The sequence below is a fragment of the Zalophus californianus genome, chromosome 14 (assembly GCF_009762305.2).
Source record: "Zalophus californianus isolate mZalCal1 chromosome 14, mZalCal1.pri.v2, whole genome shotgun sequence".
Taxonomy (NCBI): Eukaryota; Metazoa; Chordata; class Mammalia; order Carnivora; family Otariidae; genus Zalophus; species Zalophus californianus.
The window spans coordinates 26,705,383-26,723,801 of NC_045608.1; the positions used below are offsets into that span (position 1 = coordinate 26,705,383).

An 18,419-nucleotide genomic window follows, 5' to 3' on the forward strand; every position below is an offset into this window, starting at 1 on the left:
GACAGGGTGATTCTATCATTGAAGAGTGTCCTAATTCTAACCTAAGAGGAGGAGCGTAGAACAGGTATGAAGCTGTAGCCAGTAGAGAAACAGCAGTCACTCATAGGAGCCACCCAAGGTGGTGGGTGTTTGGTCATTTTGTGGTTTGAACAACATCTCATGTTTTGTCTGTGTTCAGATATGACTCTGGCATGGTCTTGTTTTGTCTTGATCCATCACTGGCCTTGTCTGAGGCTGGTGTTCTGTGAAATTGCTTATGTTCACCGGAGCTGGGGGGCCAGGCCAACTCCCAGCAGCCCAAGACCTGGCTGATAGGACCAGGCAGGCTCCCAGCTGTCAGGACCTAGCTACCTTTCTCTTGCTCACATATATATCTTAAGAAAAAAGGGGAACCTGGGTGGCTCAGTCAGTTAAGCATCCGACTCTTGATTTTGGCTCAGGTCATGATCTCAGAGTTGTGAGATCGATCCCTGAGTTGGGGCTTAAGATTCTCTCTCTCCGTCTGCCCCTCCACCCCTGCTCGAGTGGGCTCTCTCCCTCTCTCTAAAAAAAGAAAATGATACTGGTTTTATGAGTATTTTATTTTATTTAAGATTTTATTTATTTATTTGAGAGAGAGAGAGAAACAGCATGAGAGGGGAGAGGGTCAGAGGGAGAAGCAGGCTCCCTGATGAGCCGGGAGCCCGATGTGGGACTCAATCCCAGGACTCCGGGATCATGACCTGAGCCAAAGGCAGACGCTTAACCGACTGAGCCACCCAGGCGACCACGGTTTTATGAGTATTTTAAATTTGCATCAGTGTTATTGTTATGCAGTGCCCAATCTGTCACTTTTTTTTTTTTTTTTTACTCTACAGTACATGTAGAGATCTCTCTCTGTTTATGGCTGCATAGCACTCCATTAACTGGATGACTGGGTCTCACCCATACCTACTAAACCAGAACATCTGGGGGTTGAAGCCAGGCATCAATGTTTTTTAAAGTTCTCCAGTGATTCCAAGACGCCACAAAGTTTGGAAACCCCTGCCCTGTGTGATACTTCTGGAAATCGTACTTACTGCTTGTTAGAATCAACTGGGAGTTTCTTTTAAAAATCTGTTGCCTAAGAAACGGAGCAGTGGTTGTGTTCTAGTTCTTTTATTTATTTTTTAAGATTTTATTTTATTTATTTGAGAGAGAGAAGGAGAGAGAGAGAGAGAGAGCATGAGAGGGGGTTGGGTCAGAAGGAGAAGCAGACTCCCTGCTGAGCAGGGAGCCCGATGTGGGACTCGATCCCGGGACTCCAGGATCATGACCTGAGCCGAAGGCAGCCGCTTAACCAACTGAGCCACCCAGGCACCTGTGTTCTAATTCTTTATCTGGGTGTTAGTCACACAGGAGAGTTCCCTTGGTGAGAGCTCATCAAGCTGTACACTTGTGTTTCATGCACTTGTCTGTAGGCTAAACTTCAGGAAAGCATTTCCAGAAGTCATTCTGTTCTCTGAACTCCTCCCAAACCAAAGGAATAAGAACCATCGAGGGTGGGCTCAGGCTTTCATAATGTCTAAAGCTCCTCAGTGATTCTGCTGTGATTCTTGCTGCCCTGGAGACTGACCAACTCTGTGGTCACATGCACCTCACATCTCCCCACAAAACGGGGGAAGGGAGGGACAGGGAACATGCCCAGCAGAGCCCCACATGAGAGAGGAGCTGCCAACTAGAAGGAATGGAGGGACAGCTCGTTTCACTCATACTGACAGATTGCTCCCAGAATGTTGCACATCATTCCATTGCCACCCACGTCATCAGGTCTTCCTAATGTCTGCCACCTTCATAGATTTTTTTTCTCTAATTTTCAGCATTGTTATTACCATGAAGGCATGCATTTGGCCTTTACCTCTTAACCTTCTGGGAGCTGCCCATGTATATACATGTCTGTGTATGTTTCCGTGAGACCCCTTTTCCTTCTCTTGATTGGTGGTTTTCTCATTTCCCAGAACTTAATCACCTGCCTTGTAAATATCTTGTCCCAGTTTATAATCCAGCATTTACAGTTGTCTCTTTTAACTTTTTGAATAGAAAATTTTAGTTTAATATTCACTGATTTGCTTCCCCTCTGCTTAGTGCCATGGTCAAGCAGCACCTCCAGATTACAGAAAAAAAGTTCTCCTGCAGATTACTCATTATCTTTATAGTTTTATTTTAATCCCACTTGGGTTTCTTTCTTAATGCTGTATGGTACAGAGTCCACCATAATTTTTCTCCCTATGGAGAACCAATTTTAATAATAGCATCAATAAATCATCTTTTTCCCCACTGGTTTTCAGGCTTTTTTTTTTTTTTTTTTTTTTTTGCCTTATATACCAAATGTCTACTTGAAGCCTCTTTTCCATCAGGAGCTCCCCAACCTTGATCCTGTGCCAAGTTCATGACACAGTTGGTGCCTGAAACCCCAAGGCACCTGGATTAGGAAAAGTGCCTGAAATTTGATAAGTCCAAGGGGGGGAATCAAAGACCTTAGTTCTCCCTGCCCTCCAGGTCTTGCTGGGCAGAGACCCATAGGCTTTGGGCCAGAAAGTGGGAGGAAAAGCTGCATTGGAACTTAAGGTCCTGAGAAAATCAGTGTGGCAGGTAAAATGCATGCTACTTACAACACCCACCTCAACTGGAGAGGGGGGATCCGAGGGGCTCCCGCTGGTGCTGAACAGGGAGGTCATTTGGAGTTTTTTTCCCCCCAAAGATTTTATGTATTTGACACACACACAGAGCAGCAGAGGGAGAAGCAGACTCCCAGCCAAGCAGGGAGCCCGATGTGGGACTTGATCCCAGGACCCTGGGATCATGACCTGAGCCGAAGGCAGACCTTAACAGACTGAGCCACCCAGGTATCCCTAATTTGGAGTTTCTATTGGGAGAAGCTAGAGGTGTGAATGGCTTCTGCTAATAAAGGAGCATGTCCAGGCTGAAGGAGAGATTGGCTCATGGAAAGTAAGAGGTTTCACTGCCATTACCCTGGGAACCTCTCCTCTGTCCCCTGTGAAGACAATATACATTACACCTGCAGACTTTTGAAGTTGGATTTATTTTGGTGGAGGAGAGGGAGTCCTGGGTAAGGGCTAAGGTCAGAGGAGGGTGCTCAGCCTCAACTGCTGCAAATGATTTTAGTTGCGGTGCGGTTTGCAAGAGGTTACCACGAAGCTGCTCTCTGGAAGGTTACCACGAGGATGCCCATAGAAGGAACATCTCTTGGGTGCAAAGAGCAGGACAGGTACTCAAGAAGGGTCCTTCTATAACTTCGCCCAAGGTGAAACACAGTGATTCAGAACCTCTAAAGCCAGCAAGAAACCAAGACAAAACCCAGGGGTCATGGTTCTAACATAGACGCCCAGACCCACAAAAAGCAGCCAGGGCAGTAAGGAGTGTCCTGATCCTGGTCCCTAATCCTGTGAGCAGCAGAGTCTATGCAACCTAATTCTAGAGCTGAGAGGAGGGAAGCACATGTCTGAGGACTCAAGATGGGGGTGAAGGTGCCTCCACTGACTTTTCTCCCCCACTCGGGGTGAGGGAGTGGCCTCCCTGCTAATCTGCTCTCTGATCCCTGACTGCAGTCCTGCCTCAAGCCCAGATCCTTGTGCTGCCAAGGCCACAGCTGGGGTGCAGGAAAAAAGGAAAGCATCTTCTTCACGAAATGAATGAAGGAATGAATGAGAGAGTGATTCCTTTTTAACTCACCCTGTTGACCACACTATTAAGGATGCCCAGAAATGCACACATGTACACATGATTCTCAGTAAATCACCATAGGGTGGATCAGTGCACCCCTATGTCCAAGCACCTGTTCTATTTTGAAGCAGTCTTATTTAGTGCAGAATCATCAGAGAATGCACCAGAGGCACTACCTACAAATATTTTTATTCTAGGAAGTGTACATGAATGGTCTACATTCAGGGTTTTGGAATGAACAATATATATATAACAATAACCTTAATGAAGGTTAATGAAGTTAAGAAGAATGTTCCAGTAGGAGAAAACGATATGGGTTAGACATGAGAAAAGGAAGGGTGTGTGTGGAACCTCCAGCAGGATTCTTAGGAGGAAATAAGGCACAGCAAGCCCTTGACAGGGTGCCTGGCACATGGCAAACATCTATTAAGAGGTAATTACTTCTTTCAGGCTTCTGATGCCTTAGGGGAGAAGGCTGGGAACCTGCTCTCTCTACAAAATATGTCTCAGAGCAGGCCTGCTGCAGACCCCTGGGCACTCCACTGGGGAACCAAAATACAAGGTAAAAGACGGGGGTCTTCAAGCTGCTCACTGAGGCAGGGCCGCCTTCCAGCCCTAATCCTTACGCCGAGTGCTGGGACTTCGGTGCGCAAAGACCCTTTTCTAAGGTTCGCAGGCTCGTTCTGCCCAATTCCCAGAGGCACCCTCCCAGGGTCCAGATGCCTCCGGGGTCCTCTCCATGCCCCTTCCTCAGTCTCTCCCAACAGGTCCGGGCTGGCTGTAGGCCAGGACCAGAGCCTTGGCGCCCAGTCTGCAGACCCGACCTCATTCAGCCCTCCAGGTTTCCAAGCCCATACGAGCGCTATGACCCGCAGACTGCAGTCCCCGGGTGCCTCTCCGTCCTTCCCAGTACACTCGCCACCCTCGAGACTGGTGCGAGCCGAGCAGGCCCTAACCACCTCCCACGTGACCCCCGGGGAGGAACACGTGACCAGGGTGAGCCGCTCAGGCCCCACCCAGCCACCCAAGATGCCTTTAGGAGAGCACCTCCCAAGCGTCCCTTGGTAGGAAGCAGGCCCCTCCCCGCCCACATGACCCGCAGAAGGGGTGGGGAGCTGGTCGGCCCTGCTTCTCACGTGATCCAACGTGAGAGGGAGCAGGCCCTGCCCGCGTGAGTTGCGTGAGGCCGCCAGCCCTTCCCCGCCAGCACCCCACGTGGCCCAGGAAGACGCCCGCGCCTTAGGAAGTTTCGAGGCGCTGCAGTCAGGTTCTGAGTCTTCCGTTTCGGCCTCTTTGTCTCAGACGACTCTCATTCCCCAGGTCGCCCTTCTCAGTTGCCTCGTAGGCTTTGGGGTCACCTGGGTCCTCAAAATGTGGAACAGGAGCTCAGGGCTCCCGCACCAAGACCCTGGACGCCGGGATGTGAAGCTGCCTGGGCCCCGGGGTCCGGAGCTCCCCTGCGGTTCAGGTGGGCGTGCGGGATGCGGGGCGCGCCCTGTCTGCTTTGCTTCATGGGGGATCCGGAGAAGTTCCAGAGGAAAGCCAAATGGGCGGACTTCCACGTGGGTGCAGACTTCTTATCACAGGGCCAAGGTAGCCGTTCTTTCTTGCTGTAACCATCTGCGCTGCCTGTTACCCTTGGCCAAAGACCGCAGGTGGTGCCCTCCTTGGGAGGCGGCCACCAACGCGGTGGGACAGAGGGCACATGATAGGCCCGATTCCCAGCATTGCCCGCACCTACAAGGACCTACAAGGACGGGCTGACCCTGACACCCCGCCATGCCTTGCCTCCGGATGCAGCGCACCGTCTCCTGGCATTGAGAGCCATCACTGGTGGCAGGGAGCGGAGCTCAGGTAGCCCAGGCACAAGATGGCGGCCCCACAGTTAGAGCTTCAACTGGTGGTGGGTGAATTGGGATAGCATGCCCATGGAAGGGAGTGCACTAGCGAGCGCAGTAGGTGACGCATTTTGGAAAGCATGACGGATTAGTAATTAGTAATGAGAACTATGGGATTGAATGCCTAGTGCTAGGCTGGGTTGACACCGTAGTAAAGGATAAAGGCAGAGAGCCAACTGGCAATTGAAAGCCACCTTCAGGATCTCCTTGGTAGCAAACAAAGAGGCCTTCATCTTGGCGGGGGTGAGGGGGCTCAGGGGAGAAAAGCTAAGGGTCTGGCTGGGACTTAATCTTCAGGGAAGTGGAGTTCCAAAGAAGGTTGAACTCCCAACCACAGCAGGTCTGCTATACCAAAGTCATCCTGGTTGGGAAAGAACGGCACCCTGGCATGCTGAGAGAGTTACCTGCAATAAGGCCCTATGATCTGAAATTCTCCTTAATCCTCTGAGCCCGCAGAAGTGAGTGGGCCACCCCACCCTATTAAAAACCAAAATCTTGAGGCGCCTGGGTGGCTCAGTTGGTTAAGTGTCCCATTCTATCTCCACTCAGGTTTTGATCTCAGGGTGGTGAGGTTGGTCCCTATGCTGGGTGTGGAGCCTATTAAAAAAAAAAAAACAAAACCCTAAAATCTTTTATTTGAATACATTGCAGGGGCATCTTTCACTACGACAAAATACGCTTTTCTTGCTCCCTTCCCCAGTTTCCCTCCTGGCGTATAACTAGGGCTGTGTCCCAGCCTAACAGAGCAGGAGATGTGCTTAGGCTGAGAAGGAAGATAAAGGTACCACACCCTAAAGAAACTGAAAGACCTAACCAGCATGTACCAGCTTGAGGACTATGTTGGGGACTGGATTATGGGTGCTCGATAAAGGGGAAGGGGGGTTAAGATTGGGTAAGGTGAATTTGTAGATTTGGGAGTATTTTTCTGAGATAGAAGATTTAACATCCTGTCAGGGACCCCAGGAGTCTGTGTCAACTTGCTATGAGGATGGATTCCCGAAGCATGAAAGAAAGCGATGGCCCGTGCTCAGTGAGTTTGCAGTTTCGGGACTGCTGACAGGTGGCAGCTGAAGTCTGGGCTAGCACACTCAGGGAAATTGCCACACTGGTATAGCTATGCTTACTGTGTAAGGCCAGAAAACCCTAGCAGATGGGTCTATTCCACAGGAAGCCCTGGCGAACACACCATTTACTAAGGCTCTAGGAATATGCTGATGAGAGGGGCAGCATTAAACAGTTCAGTGGTGGGGTACCTGTGTAGGCCAGTGCTGACAAACAGAGTGGCTGTCACAGAGAGAGACTCACTCGTAGAAACAGAGATGATAGTACCCTGAAGCAGTTAAAGTCAGGCAGTGGCATCTAACCGTCAGAAGCCAGGTTTACCCCATTTACTATGAGAATGAGGTTGGAGTGGCAGCCAAAGCATCTGACCCACAGAGTTACAGAAGTGGTTTAAAGAACACAGTGTCCTTAGGTGCAGAATGGAAGGGCAGCCACCAAGAGTAAGTCTTAACACAGTGTCCTTAGGTGCAGAATGGAAGGGCAGCCACCAAGAGTAATAGTCTTACTATCAAAAGAACTCAAGTCTTGATGGTTAGGAGGCTGAGGGCAGTCAGCCCAATACAAAGGCATGATCCCTTGGCACGTTCTAGACCCGAGTCAGTTTTTAGGCCTGAAACCATCTGGTTGAAGAAGAGGCCAGGTCCCCAGAAGGAAGGACCATGTAACTCTATGGCAAGGGGACTCAATATAATTTTCTCAAAGGAATTTAGCCACATTTACTTAGTGTCTCAGTTACCTGTTGCTGTGGAATAAGTTAGCCCAAAATTTCGCAGCCTAATTAGTTCTTTTTGCTCTTATCTCACATGGTTTCTGTGGCCAAGAATTTGGTTGTAGCTTAGCTGGATGGTGCTGGCTCATTGGTGTCTCTGAGGGTGCAAGCAGGACCTGAGCTGGGGCTGCAGTCATTTGAAGTTTCAGTTGGGCCTGGAGTACCCACTTCCAAGGCAGCTCCCTCACATGCCTGGTCAGTTTTTGACAAGAGGCCTCATACTTGCCACAGGGACCTTTCCATAAGGCCGCTTGGGTGTCTCTATGATATGAAAGCAAGTGATCCAAGGGGAAGCACGGTGGAAGTCACAGTGCCTTTTATGACCTAACTTCGGAAGTCACACACTGTAATTTCCACAGATTATCACAGGCCTGCCTTATTCAGTGCGGCAGGGGACTTCACAAGAGCATGAATGGATAGCAGGAGGCAAGAATCATTGTGGCCATTTTGGGCGCTGCCTACCACACATGGGTAAATGTAAACAAGGGGGACTGGAATATACAAGCAATTTGAGGAGTGGACCGGGGAAAGGGCGATATATAAACAAATTGAATATTGTTGGATATAAGGTCAGAGTTGACATTAGTATCTGGATGTACAAAACATAATTGTGGCCCACTGTTAGAATTGGGAGGCCTATGGGGAGCTTGATAATAAATAGAGTCCCGGGTCAGAATCCGGCTCACAGTGGTAACCCTGTGTGTGTCATTGCCCAGTTTGCAAATGTGTAATTGGAATAAAATATTTGGAAGTCAGTGCAGTACCCACACTGGATCTTTCATGTGTGGGATAAGAATTATCGTGACGGGAGAGGCCAAGTGGAGGTCTCTGTACCTGTTTCCATCCCTGGTCAAGATAGTAAATATGAAACAGTATCACATGGTAGGAGGAATTACAGATAATGTTGTCACTCTTAAGGATGCAGAGGACTCGAGTGGTGGACCTTGTTATATTTCCATTTAATTCATCAGTCTTCCCCTCCAGAAACCAGGTTCATCCTGGAGGTTGGCCAGGATTTCTGTAAACTCACCCAGATAGTAGCCCCAGCCAAAGCTGCTATGCCAGATGGGCTTGCTTTGCTCGAGCCAGATTAATGAAATCTCGGGTATATGGAGTACAAACATTAATCGGCAAATGTGTTCCTTTTTATCCCTGTCAGATACTGTTTGTATTCACATGGAACAGGCAAGAGTATACATTTAATTTTGCCCCAGGATTATACCTTTTTTTCCCCTGTCATAGTTTAGAGAGATCTGGACCACCTACCACCCGGACACCCACAGAACATCGCACCGATTCACTACTAATCGAGCTAGATTAGTGAGAAATGGCGGGCGTGTTGGAGGCCTTGGTAAGAAACATACACTGCATCATTGGAGACACAGCGCCTGTGAAGATTCAGGGATCTGCCGCATGAGAACATTTTGGAATGTCCCAGCAGTCAAGGCCATGCTGGGTCATATCCAAAGGAAAAGATGAATTATCACCACTTACACTTTCTATGGCAAAGAAGGAAGCACGATGCCTGGTAGGACTCTTGAGGTTTTGGAGACAACATATTCCATATCTCAGAACACTTCTCTGGCCTGTATACCAGGTGACATAAAAGACTGCCACTTTTTTTAAAAAAATATTTTATTTATTAGAGAGTGCACATGTGCGCACAAGCAGGGGGAGGGGCAGAGGGAGAAGCCGACTCCTCACTGAGCATGGAGCCCGACACAGGCTGGATCCCCGGACCCTGAGATCATGACCTGAGCTGAAGTCAGACGCTTAACCGACTGAGCCACCCAGGGCCCAAAAAGACTGCAACTTTGAGCATATCCCAGAATAGGGACGATCTCTGCAGAGTAGCAAAGTCTGGGCTGCGGTGAGAGCAGTCCTGGAGCTCGGGCCACAAGACTGCGCAGATCTGAGGGGACTGGGGGTATCAGTGGTAGGAAAAGGTACCGTCTAGGGGTCTGGAGCCCGGCCGTGCAGTCTGCAGAGATGACTCACGTGTGTTTTGTAAAGCCGTTCCTGGAGTGCTGCTGGGCCCTGGCAGAGGGCCGTCAGACATGACATGACCCTATGGCCAGAGCTGCTTGTCATGAGGTAAGTTCTGTCAAACCCATCAAGTCATAAAGTTGGTTAGGTTCAGCCACCATCCATTGTGAAGCAGAAGGGTCCCGTTGAGTTAGAAGCTGGGGCTGTCAGCTGAACACTTTATCCTCTTTGTGTCCAGCACCCAGCTGGTAAGAAAAAGGAGCCCCCATCTTGGTGGGAGTAACTGAGCCACATTAGGAGAGGATAGAGCTGCTTTTAAACTAGGGGATAGGAATAAATTTGACTCCCAGGGCCTCCTGGTATCCCTTCCCCGTTGTGACAGTAAAAAGACAGGTGCCACAGCCCTCACTGCAAGAGGCGTAGTGACAGGGTTTGGAGCCTTCAGAGATGAGGTGTGAGGCAGGCCACCTGGTACACAGCAAGGACAGCAGAGACGATAGGGACCTTGAGGGGAATCTACAACGAATAATGCAGAGAGGACAAGATGAATATCCATCACAGCCCAAGACCAGCTGCAGTGGCCAAGACTGTCCTTTACCTCACTAGCCCGCCTCTTCTAAGTCTCCCCCAGGATTAGAGGCCACTGGAATCCCAGAGGAGGAGATGCTTTCCAAGCAGGTGAAGTGCATTCCGGCAGTGCACGTGGTAGGATTCGGCCAACAATAGATCCTGGGTTTTGTGGGCAAGCAAAGGAGCCAGAGGCCTCAGCTCATATCCTGCTGGGCTGAGACCCGTGGGCCTTGGGCTGAAAATTCCGATGCAGTGGAAACAATGCATTGGAACCTAGGAGAAGGCCCTGAGAAATCAGTGTGACAAGTAGAATGTGTGCTTATGACATGCTCCTCCACCATAGAGGGAGGTTGGTGAGGATCCTTCAGGTGTGCAGCAGGGCGATGCTTAGGGGCTTCAGTTGGGAGAAGCTGCAGGTGTGAATGGCTCCTCCTAAGGAAGGCATCTGGCAGGAAGGCGGCAGGCCGAGGGAGGGGAAGCGAGATTGTCTCAGAGAGTATGAGGAATTCTTACTGCCAAGTCTGGGGAACCTCTTCTCTGTGTCTTGTGCAGACGTCAGTAGATTATACATGCCTCATGAAGAGTTTGGTATTCGGACAGACTTTTGCGGAGCGAGGGGGCATGAAGGAGAGGCAAGGGCAGAGATGCCCCTGAGGGTCGCAGGCATGCGACTTCCCTGGGGCTGTTCCTTCAGAGAAATGGGACATTTCCGAAGTCCAGGGGGAAGCTTCAGACACAGCCTCTGCCATCAGAACAATTGGTGGATTGTGACGGGCCTGGTGCTCCCTCTCCTGCCCTGTCTGCTCCATCCTGCCTCCCGGGCCTCAGCCCTGAGCAGGTGGCCCTTCTCACTCATACATGGGTGGGAAATGCTCAGGTGGGTCAGAGTCCAGTGTTTTGGTGGTTAAAATGATCATTGACCAAATCAGCTCTAGCACACAGAAGAGCAGCGGGCTGTAGGATGAGGGCTGAGAGCTGCTCCAGGGAGCCGCAGAGCGGAGTCAGGGTGGGACCCGGAGGAAGGTTGGGCCCAGGTGTGGACTGCTGGCTGTGCTGGTGGTGGAGGGAAGTGCCCGTGTTTGTAGAGACTCCTCCGGTACCACAGGGCCGGCCACACTCTCTGGCCCTTGCCCGGGGCCCTGCTTGTGGGCGTCACTCCTGAGGCCTTCGCAGGTTTGGCAATTGATTTCTGACTTCACCGTCCACACAGGCTTAGGTTTTGGCTTCTGTGTGCTGCACACTAGTTCCCCTGATCCACCTTTTTCCAGATTCCAAAACTTGGCTTTTTCTTGAAGAGCAGGGATGTCTAACTCCTTCTCTCTGACTTTCTGGGTTTAACTCTTTACTGCATTTGGGTTTTTGGGTGGCAGCTCAGAGCACTCGTGTTCAGTCGTCCAAGTGTCATCAGAGTGCACGGATAGATTCTCTACTGTGTCACTCTCCATTTGTTCCTGGAAGAAACGCTCTGTGATTCTGCTTCGTTATGAGATGCTGCTTCGTTCTCTTTAATTATTTTATTTAGGATTGTTGTATCTACTTATACTTGGGATGGTGCTTTAATTTTCGTTTTTCTTGTCTTTTTTGACATTCTGTGCAGAATTTTATTAGGCCCACAAGAGGAGATGTACATCTTTCTGATTTTTTGAAAATAATTTTTTTGTCTCTGAATTGCATTGAAGCCTGGTGGAATGTGAGTAGGAATGCACTCTGTAGAGCAGGAAGGAGGCCAGATCTGAACATGTGGAAAGTTGCCATTACCGTTTTAGAAGGCCTGCCTGCCAGAGAAGGCAAACAAAATCTCAGGACCTGACCTCTTACACTGGACTAGGGTAAAGGATGGGTTGTTCACTCCTCCTTAAAATCACCTTGGAGATGGGGATGATCTTGGGCAAAGTTCAAGAGGTTAAGTTTGAAACAATTTATGCTCTGAAGCACAATAAGGAACGGAGATAAAGCCCTAATTATTTAAGCCAGCTGGGATCAGGGTAAGGGACACTGGGTGCCACCAGCAGAGAGCAAGCGAGCTGCAGATTTAGGACTAGAAGTTGTAGGATGGAAGGAGGGCTGGGGGACCTCCGGGGATCTCACTTCCTGCTAAGAAGGATGGTGGAGGCTGGGTTGTCCTGGCCGAAAAGAGGGAGGTTGAGGTCCGTAAAAATCCACTCAGGATTTTCCCTTACCTTGAGCCAGGTCAGTGGAGATGAGCAGACAAGACCCTCTCAGTCTCTCGGATCTTGCAGCACAGAGCCTGCTGAATGATGAGGACTCAGCTGTCTGTGCCTTGGAGGAGCTCCCTGTGGGCCTTTTCCCAGCACTGTCCATGGCAGCCTCTGATGGAGGACACACAAAGACTGTGACAGCAATGGTGCGGGCCTGGCCCTTCCTCTTGGAAGCTGTTCTAGATGGGCTGGAATTGGTTTCTACCAATGTTGCATGCCCCAGGTAACTGGAGAGACGGGGTGCTGGTAGGGGCCCTGTGAATTGAGGAAGCGGGAGCTGGATTCAGGGACGTGGGGCCCAAGCATGTGCTACCAGGTACAGCATCGATCATTGTGAGGCCTTGAGGCCATTGCTCAGGGTCCCTCTGAGAAGAGAGCCCTGGGGTGTTCAGAGCTGATCACGCTGCTGAGGTGGTGAAGAGTGTGGCTAGGTTCCTGGGTGGTATCTCCAGACTGTATGAAAGGTGGGCACTGAGGAGGGCCCTTCGAAGGCATAGCAGATGGCAGTGGGCAGGGCTGCTGGCTGGCCCAGAGGCCCCTTCCCAGGGTCTGCTGCTGCTGGTCTCCTACCAGCCCTGCTCTGCTGGCTGGAAAGTCCCAGTCTCTGCTCTCCGCCTCATTCCCCACGGGAGATCGAAGCTGAAGGTGCTGGATTTTACCCATGACTTTGAGCACTCCAACTGGGAGGAGTGCTCTGAGACTACTCCTGCCCCCTTTGTCATCACGCATATGCTGGAAGAGCTGGAGGCAGACCCGCTGGCGCCCAGTTCCAGAGAACAGCCTCCACATCGCCAAGAACCCGTGGAAATCCACACAGACCTTTTCCTCAGTGGTTTGTTTGGCTGCTTCCACTTGTCGGGGTTCTTGTACATACTGCAGAGAGTCGAGAAGAGCCATGGCTGTCTGTGCCTCCGCTGTCAGACCCTGGTCATCAACCAGGTGCCGTTCCGCTGCCACGTAGAGATCCTGGGAATGCTGGAGCTGGAGGCCATCCGAGAGGTGAGGCTTTATCACAGGAGTAGTTTCTGCTTCTGGTCGGACCTCACCCAGCTCTTCACCCACGTAGGGCAGATGAGCAGTCTGGGCCACCTCGTCATGAACGACATCCCCTGGGATTTCCCTGCAGACTGTTTCTCTTTGCTAAGTCTGCTGGGCCACCTTCAGAAGCTCCATCTCATCTTCGGCTATCTCTCGGGCCAGCTACAGAAGATGCTGAGGTGAGTGTGTGGCAGGTCGTCAGAAGGTACAGAGGCCAGGATCCCTCGATGGGTCTCTGGGCATTGCTGCGTCGGTGCAGAGACAGGTCTGGACTTCCCCTTCTGTGAGTCCGCAGAGTCACTGCTGGACCCAGACTCCAAGGCCGGGGTCCTGGGCCAGCCATTGGCTGTCAGCTGCTTTAGAAGAGAAAGATGCACATCTGAAATTGGCGTGCATCTCATCCACTCATACATTCACTTGCACACTCATTTCATTCATGCACTTGGTCCATGCCAAGCAGACAGCCAAGAATGGATATGAAACCCTGAACAAAATCAGGGTCTTGTCTTCCTAGAGCTTCTGTAGAGAAGGTGAATAAGTATGGTAAGTTGTGAGGGTGGTGTTTGAGGGAGGGAACTGCCCCCACAATATCTAAGCTCAGCTGATTTAGTGAACTCATCCCCCTCATTTATGTCTCACAGACTTCTCTGTGGCATGCCCTGGAATAGGGAGCTGTTCTACTGGGGCCTGGTCTTTGAGTAAATAGAAGCATGGGGAACCATCTTCCTGAATCTTCCACCGAGTAAAACCTAGGCCTTACTGTGTGTAGGAGCTATATCTAAATTTCATTAATTTTACAACACTTTATGGAGCATGAGTAATAATTGTGTTGACATGGCTTGTTAGGAAGCTGAGGCTAAGAGGTGTGCCTGACACCACACTCTGAAAACAGAGAGGTCTTGTGGGGAATGCGGAAATGTTTCACTCCAAGTTCTGTGTTCTTAACCACTGCAGAAGATGGCTCCCACCATTTGCATCCAGACTGAGGTAGGCATAGTGCAAATTTTTCAGGCCAGATTTCTGGATCTTTCCCAAATGTATGTAGTGCTAGACTCCAGTTTCCAAGAAGTAAACAGTGTCCATCTCTCCACAGTGGCCTGTGAAAATCTCTGGAGACGCTGGTGATCAATGGATGTAGGCTCACTGAGAATGACATCACCTACTTGTCCCAGAGCATTCATGCCACCCGCCTGAAGGAGTTGGTCCTCTGTGGCAATAACCTGTGCCAAACGGTTCCTGGGTCCCTGGAGGTTCTACTGGGGGAGGTGTCCGGCACTCTGCAGTACCTGAACTTGAGAAGCTGCCGGCTGAAGGAGGCCCAGCTCCGAGCCCTGCTGCCTGCCCTGTGTTGCAGCTCCCGCCTCCGCTCTCTGGTGTTCAATGACAATGTCATCTCCACCTCGGGCATCATGAGCATGTTGTGGCACTTGGCAGGGCTGATGGAGCTGAAGCGCGTGCAGTACCCTATCCCTGCCGAGTGTGTTGTGTACTTGGATGAATACAGGTGGGGGTACCTCAACAGAGTGGAGCTCGCCTGTGTGCACGCCAAGTTGCGGGAAATGTTGCAGGCGCTACAGGGGGCCAACGTGGAGTTGACGAATCCGACCTCAGTGGCCTGACTTACGAAAATGCACAGCTGACCTGATGGGGAAGAGGGGCAGTGGTGGGTCCTGGAGCCAGGGCAGTGGATTTCCCAACTGGATGGTGTGGCTTTGAAGAAAACTATGAAAACAAGAAAAAACACAACGAACGGTCTGGTGGGAACTGCTGTTTCTGGATCCACCTGGGGCCCCATTATTCATGACATCGACAAGCACGGGTCAGAAATAACACTGTGCAGGTGTTGTTCTAATGCTGGATATAAAAAGAAAGCTTCTCCCAACACTTGTCCTTCTGGTCTGTTTACCCAATTTCCCTTTCGTTTTGTTTCAGTATTCCTGCTTTGAACAGCACGCAGTTGGGTGAGTTTCTTCTCAAAACTTTTTTTTTTTTTTATAAAGTGGGATCATTGACGTGTTCATCAAGGGAATAGATGAATATAAGGTGTTCAGCACACAGCTTTCATTCACCTATTTATTCAAATATTTGTTGACTTCCTGTTTTGTTCAGAAACTGCTTTCACTGAGGAAGACGGTGTAAACGTTCAAGGTGTCTGCCTACAAAGAACTTAGCTTTGGAAGGGGATGGGGGGGACCACTAGACAGGTCAGCAAACCCATTAGAAAGCTGGTTTCAGAGGAGTGCCATGAGAACAACACAATACCTGTATGGTGAGGGGTTACTGGAGTGGGGGACTGTGGGATGATTGGGAAAATTTATGGTCTGTCCTCAGTTCCTGGCACAGAGCTTCTGAAACCCGTGTCATTTCCTAAGTAATAACACTAGGAGCATGCTTTGTTCCAACATTTGGCCTTTGACCCCGCCCCTGACACGGGGTTCTTGAAACCCTTATACATTCCTAAGTGGTAACACTAGGATCATTTTTTGTTCTAATGAGGTGCCTCAGGGTGGGTACTCAGATGGCTCCCAAACGGGGCTGGTCCCCAAAAAGACCAAGCCATAATTAGAAGCTTGGAATTTTCAGCCCCACCCCTCATCTTCCAGAGGGGAAGAGGGGCTGGAAATGGAGTGAGTTGATCATGTCTACATGAGGAAACCTCCATAAAACCCCAGTAGTAGGGGGTTTGGAGAGCTTCCACATACTGGGAGGGTGATGTACCCCAACAGGACGAGGACAGAAGTTCCTGCACTTGGATCCCCTCCCCCCAGACCTCAGCGTGTGTATCTCTTCATCTGGCTCTTCATCCTTACTATTTATCATCCTTTCATAAACTGGTAAACCTAAGTAAGTGTCCCCTGAGATCTGTGAGCCACTCTAGCAAATTACTCAACCTGAGGAGGGGGTCACGGGATTCTCTGATTTGTAGCCAAATCAGACAAGTTGTGGGTAACCTGGGGACTTAACTACTTGCTATTGGCATCTGAAGTAGGGTGGGGGCAGTCTTGTGGGACTGAGCCCTTCAGCTGGGGCCTGCCGCTATCTCCCGGCGGATGGTGTCAGAGATGTGGTGTGACTTCGTTTTTATTACAGGGAAAAGTCCCCACACATTTGGTGACTACAAGTGTCAGAAGTGCAGTGTTTTGGGGCGCCTGGGTGGCTCATTTGGTGGGGCGACTGCCTTCGGCTCAGGTCATGATCCTGGAGTCCTGGGATCGAGTCCCGCATCGGGCTCCCTGCTCGGCAGGGAGTCTGCTTCTCCCTCTGACCCTCCCCCCATCTCATGTGCTCTCTCTCTCTCATTCTCTCTCTCTCTCAAATAAATAAATAAATAAATCTTAAAAAAAGAAAAAGTGTTTTGTGTGAGGAGTAAAGGAGACACGGGAGAAAGACTCCCAGCGGGGAAAATGGGTTTTTCCCTATGAGGGAGAGAGACAGAACTGGAGTTTTCCTTAATAGTGGCTGCTCTTTTTGAGGGAGTTGGTGGGGGGAGGTCAGGGAGTCGAAGCTTCTCTGGAAACACACCAGTAACTGATAGATGAGTATTGCATCCAGATATCAGGAGAGCTGGGGAGAGCCCTCCCAGGCAGAGGAGTGGGAGGTACAGTGAGAAGGAGCCAACGACATGGAGGATGAAGGATATGTCAAACCCTTTGATGGTGAAAACGGAGAATCCCCTCTCATGGAGTGGCCCTTTGCATAGAGTCCCCTGGAGAAAAGGAACTGAGCTGAAACAGAGGTGATTAAGGTGGAGGGCAGGGAAATGGAGAAGAATCGTTCTAATTCTTCCTTCATAATAAATGGTGATCCCTAAGCGTGTGTCTCTTCCCCACCCGACTTCCTGTCCTGCACTACTTCCTGAGAACTGCCCTTAACTTTCTGGGCCCATTTCACTTCCTTCTGTTATTTCAGCTAATTTATACTTTTGTGTTTCCTGTCATCTGTAATAGCAGTAGTTTCACTTGCGTATTTCCAATTCTATGTCTCCATTACAAGTTCTATCCCTTATCACTCAGCCTAGCATCTCCAATACGATGATGAGCGAGAGTGGGTGCCCTTGTCTCATTCCTGATGTCGTAAGCTATGTCTCCAGCATATGGCAGTTGGAAATGATGCTTCTTCATTCAGGATGATGTCTCAGTGTGTCCAACTTCAGCTGTTTTGTTTTTTTCCTAGACACAGCTGTCACCTGCTTTTTTGAAAATTTGCGTTATGCCACTTGTGCAAAAGACCTACATTAGTACCTGTTCCCGCTAATCGAAAGAAATCTGAAGAGGATTTTCACTTTTAGGAGAAAAGCGAAAACATTCAGCGTGTTTTGCAGCAAGCCATTATAGAGGCAGCGTGCACCCCAAGCGAGAGTGGCCCTGCCAAGTGCCCCCTGGGAACTCTGCTCAGCATCTCATCGTCAAGCCACCATCGCTGTGAACTGTGTCTGTGAGCATCTGTGCTTTATCTTGGTTTAGTTTGTGCTTTTATTAGCAAGGTGTGTGCTAAGGTGTCAGACAAATCTAGGAGAGGTTATTTTTTGCGTCTGGGAACACGACGATGTTTTCCATATAAACTAATGGTAATTACACAGACATTTCAACTTATGAAAGGTTTCCTAAGAATGCTCTATTTTCGGGGGCGCCTGGGTGGCTCAGTTGGTTAGGGGTCTGCCTTTGGCTCAGGTCATGGTCTCAGGGTCCTGGGGTCGAGCCCCATGTTGGGCTCCCTGCTCAGCGGGGAGCCTGCTTCTCCCTCTGCCTGCTGCTCGTCCTGCTTGTGTGCATGCTCGCACTCTCTCTGTCAAATAATTAAAATCTTTTAGAAAAAAAAATGCTCTACTTTTGGATAGCAGGGGAAATCTATAGTCTCTAAAAGTTTTTGTAGAATTCTCTGTGAAACACTCTGGGCTTGGTGCTTCCTGCAGGATAGATCCTGATAACTTTCTCTACTCCTTCTATGGAAATTAATCTGTTAATTCAGTGACATGTTACATTCACAGTGTTTTGCAACCAGAACCACTATCTTCCAAAACTTCTTCACTCCAAATAGTCTCACCTTTACACAGTAACTTCTTATTCTCCCCCCCACCCCCCCGCCATAATGAAGTGGCTTAAAACAACAAATATATTCTCTCACAGTTCTGCAGGCTAGAAGTGTGAAATCAAGGCCTTGGCAGGGTCATGGTCT

At 49.9% G+C, this 18,419-nt stretch overlaps 1 protein-coding gene across 7 annotated transcripts; it reads left to right on the forward strand.

The window, feature by feature from the left end:
- Nucleotides 1-5,215: 5,215 nt before the first annotated feature.
- On the forward strand, nt 5,216-17,614 carry LOC113912852. Of its 7 annotated transcripts, none has more exons than XM_027576653.2 (7): nt 5,216-5,295; nt 8,674-9,525; nt 12,178-12,429; nt 12,780-13,423; nt 14,199-14,231; nt 14,338-15,205; nt 17,418-17,614. In XM_027576653.2, exons 3-6 carry the CDS (start codon nt 12,421-12,423, stop codon nt 14,345-14,347), a joined length of 696 nt encoding a protein of 231 aa, XP_027432454.2. In that variant the 5' UTR covers nt 5,216-5,295; nt 8,674-9,525; nt 12,178-12,420; the 3' UTR covers nt 14,348-15,205; nt 17,418-17,614. The 7 variants fall into 7 exon arrangements, 6 of the variants coding, with proteins under 6 accessions (XP_027432454.2, XP_027432452.2, XP_027432451.2 ...); XM_027576651.2 differs by lacking the exon at nt 5,216-5,295 and adding an exon at nt 7,796-7,902 and having other exon boundaries at nt 12,174-12,429; XM_027576650.2 differs by lacking the exon at nt 5,216-5,295 and adding an exon at nt 7,796-7,902.
- Nucleotides 17,615-18,419: the final 805 nt, after the last annotated feature.

Bases quoted from the DNA above. Each gene is read 5' to 3' on its own strand.
- LOC113912852 (XM_027576653.2), top strand. The intron at 13,424-14,198 runs GTGAGTGTGTGG...TAACCACTGCAG, and splicing joins CAGCTACAGAAGATGCTGAG to AAGATGGCTCCCACCATTTG.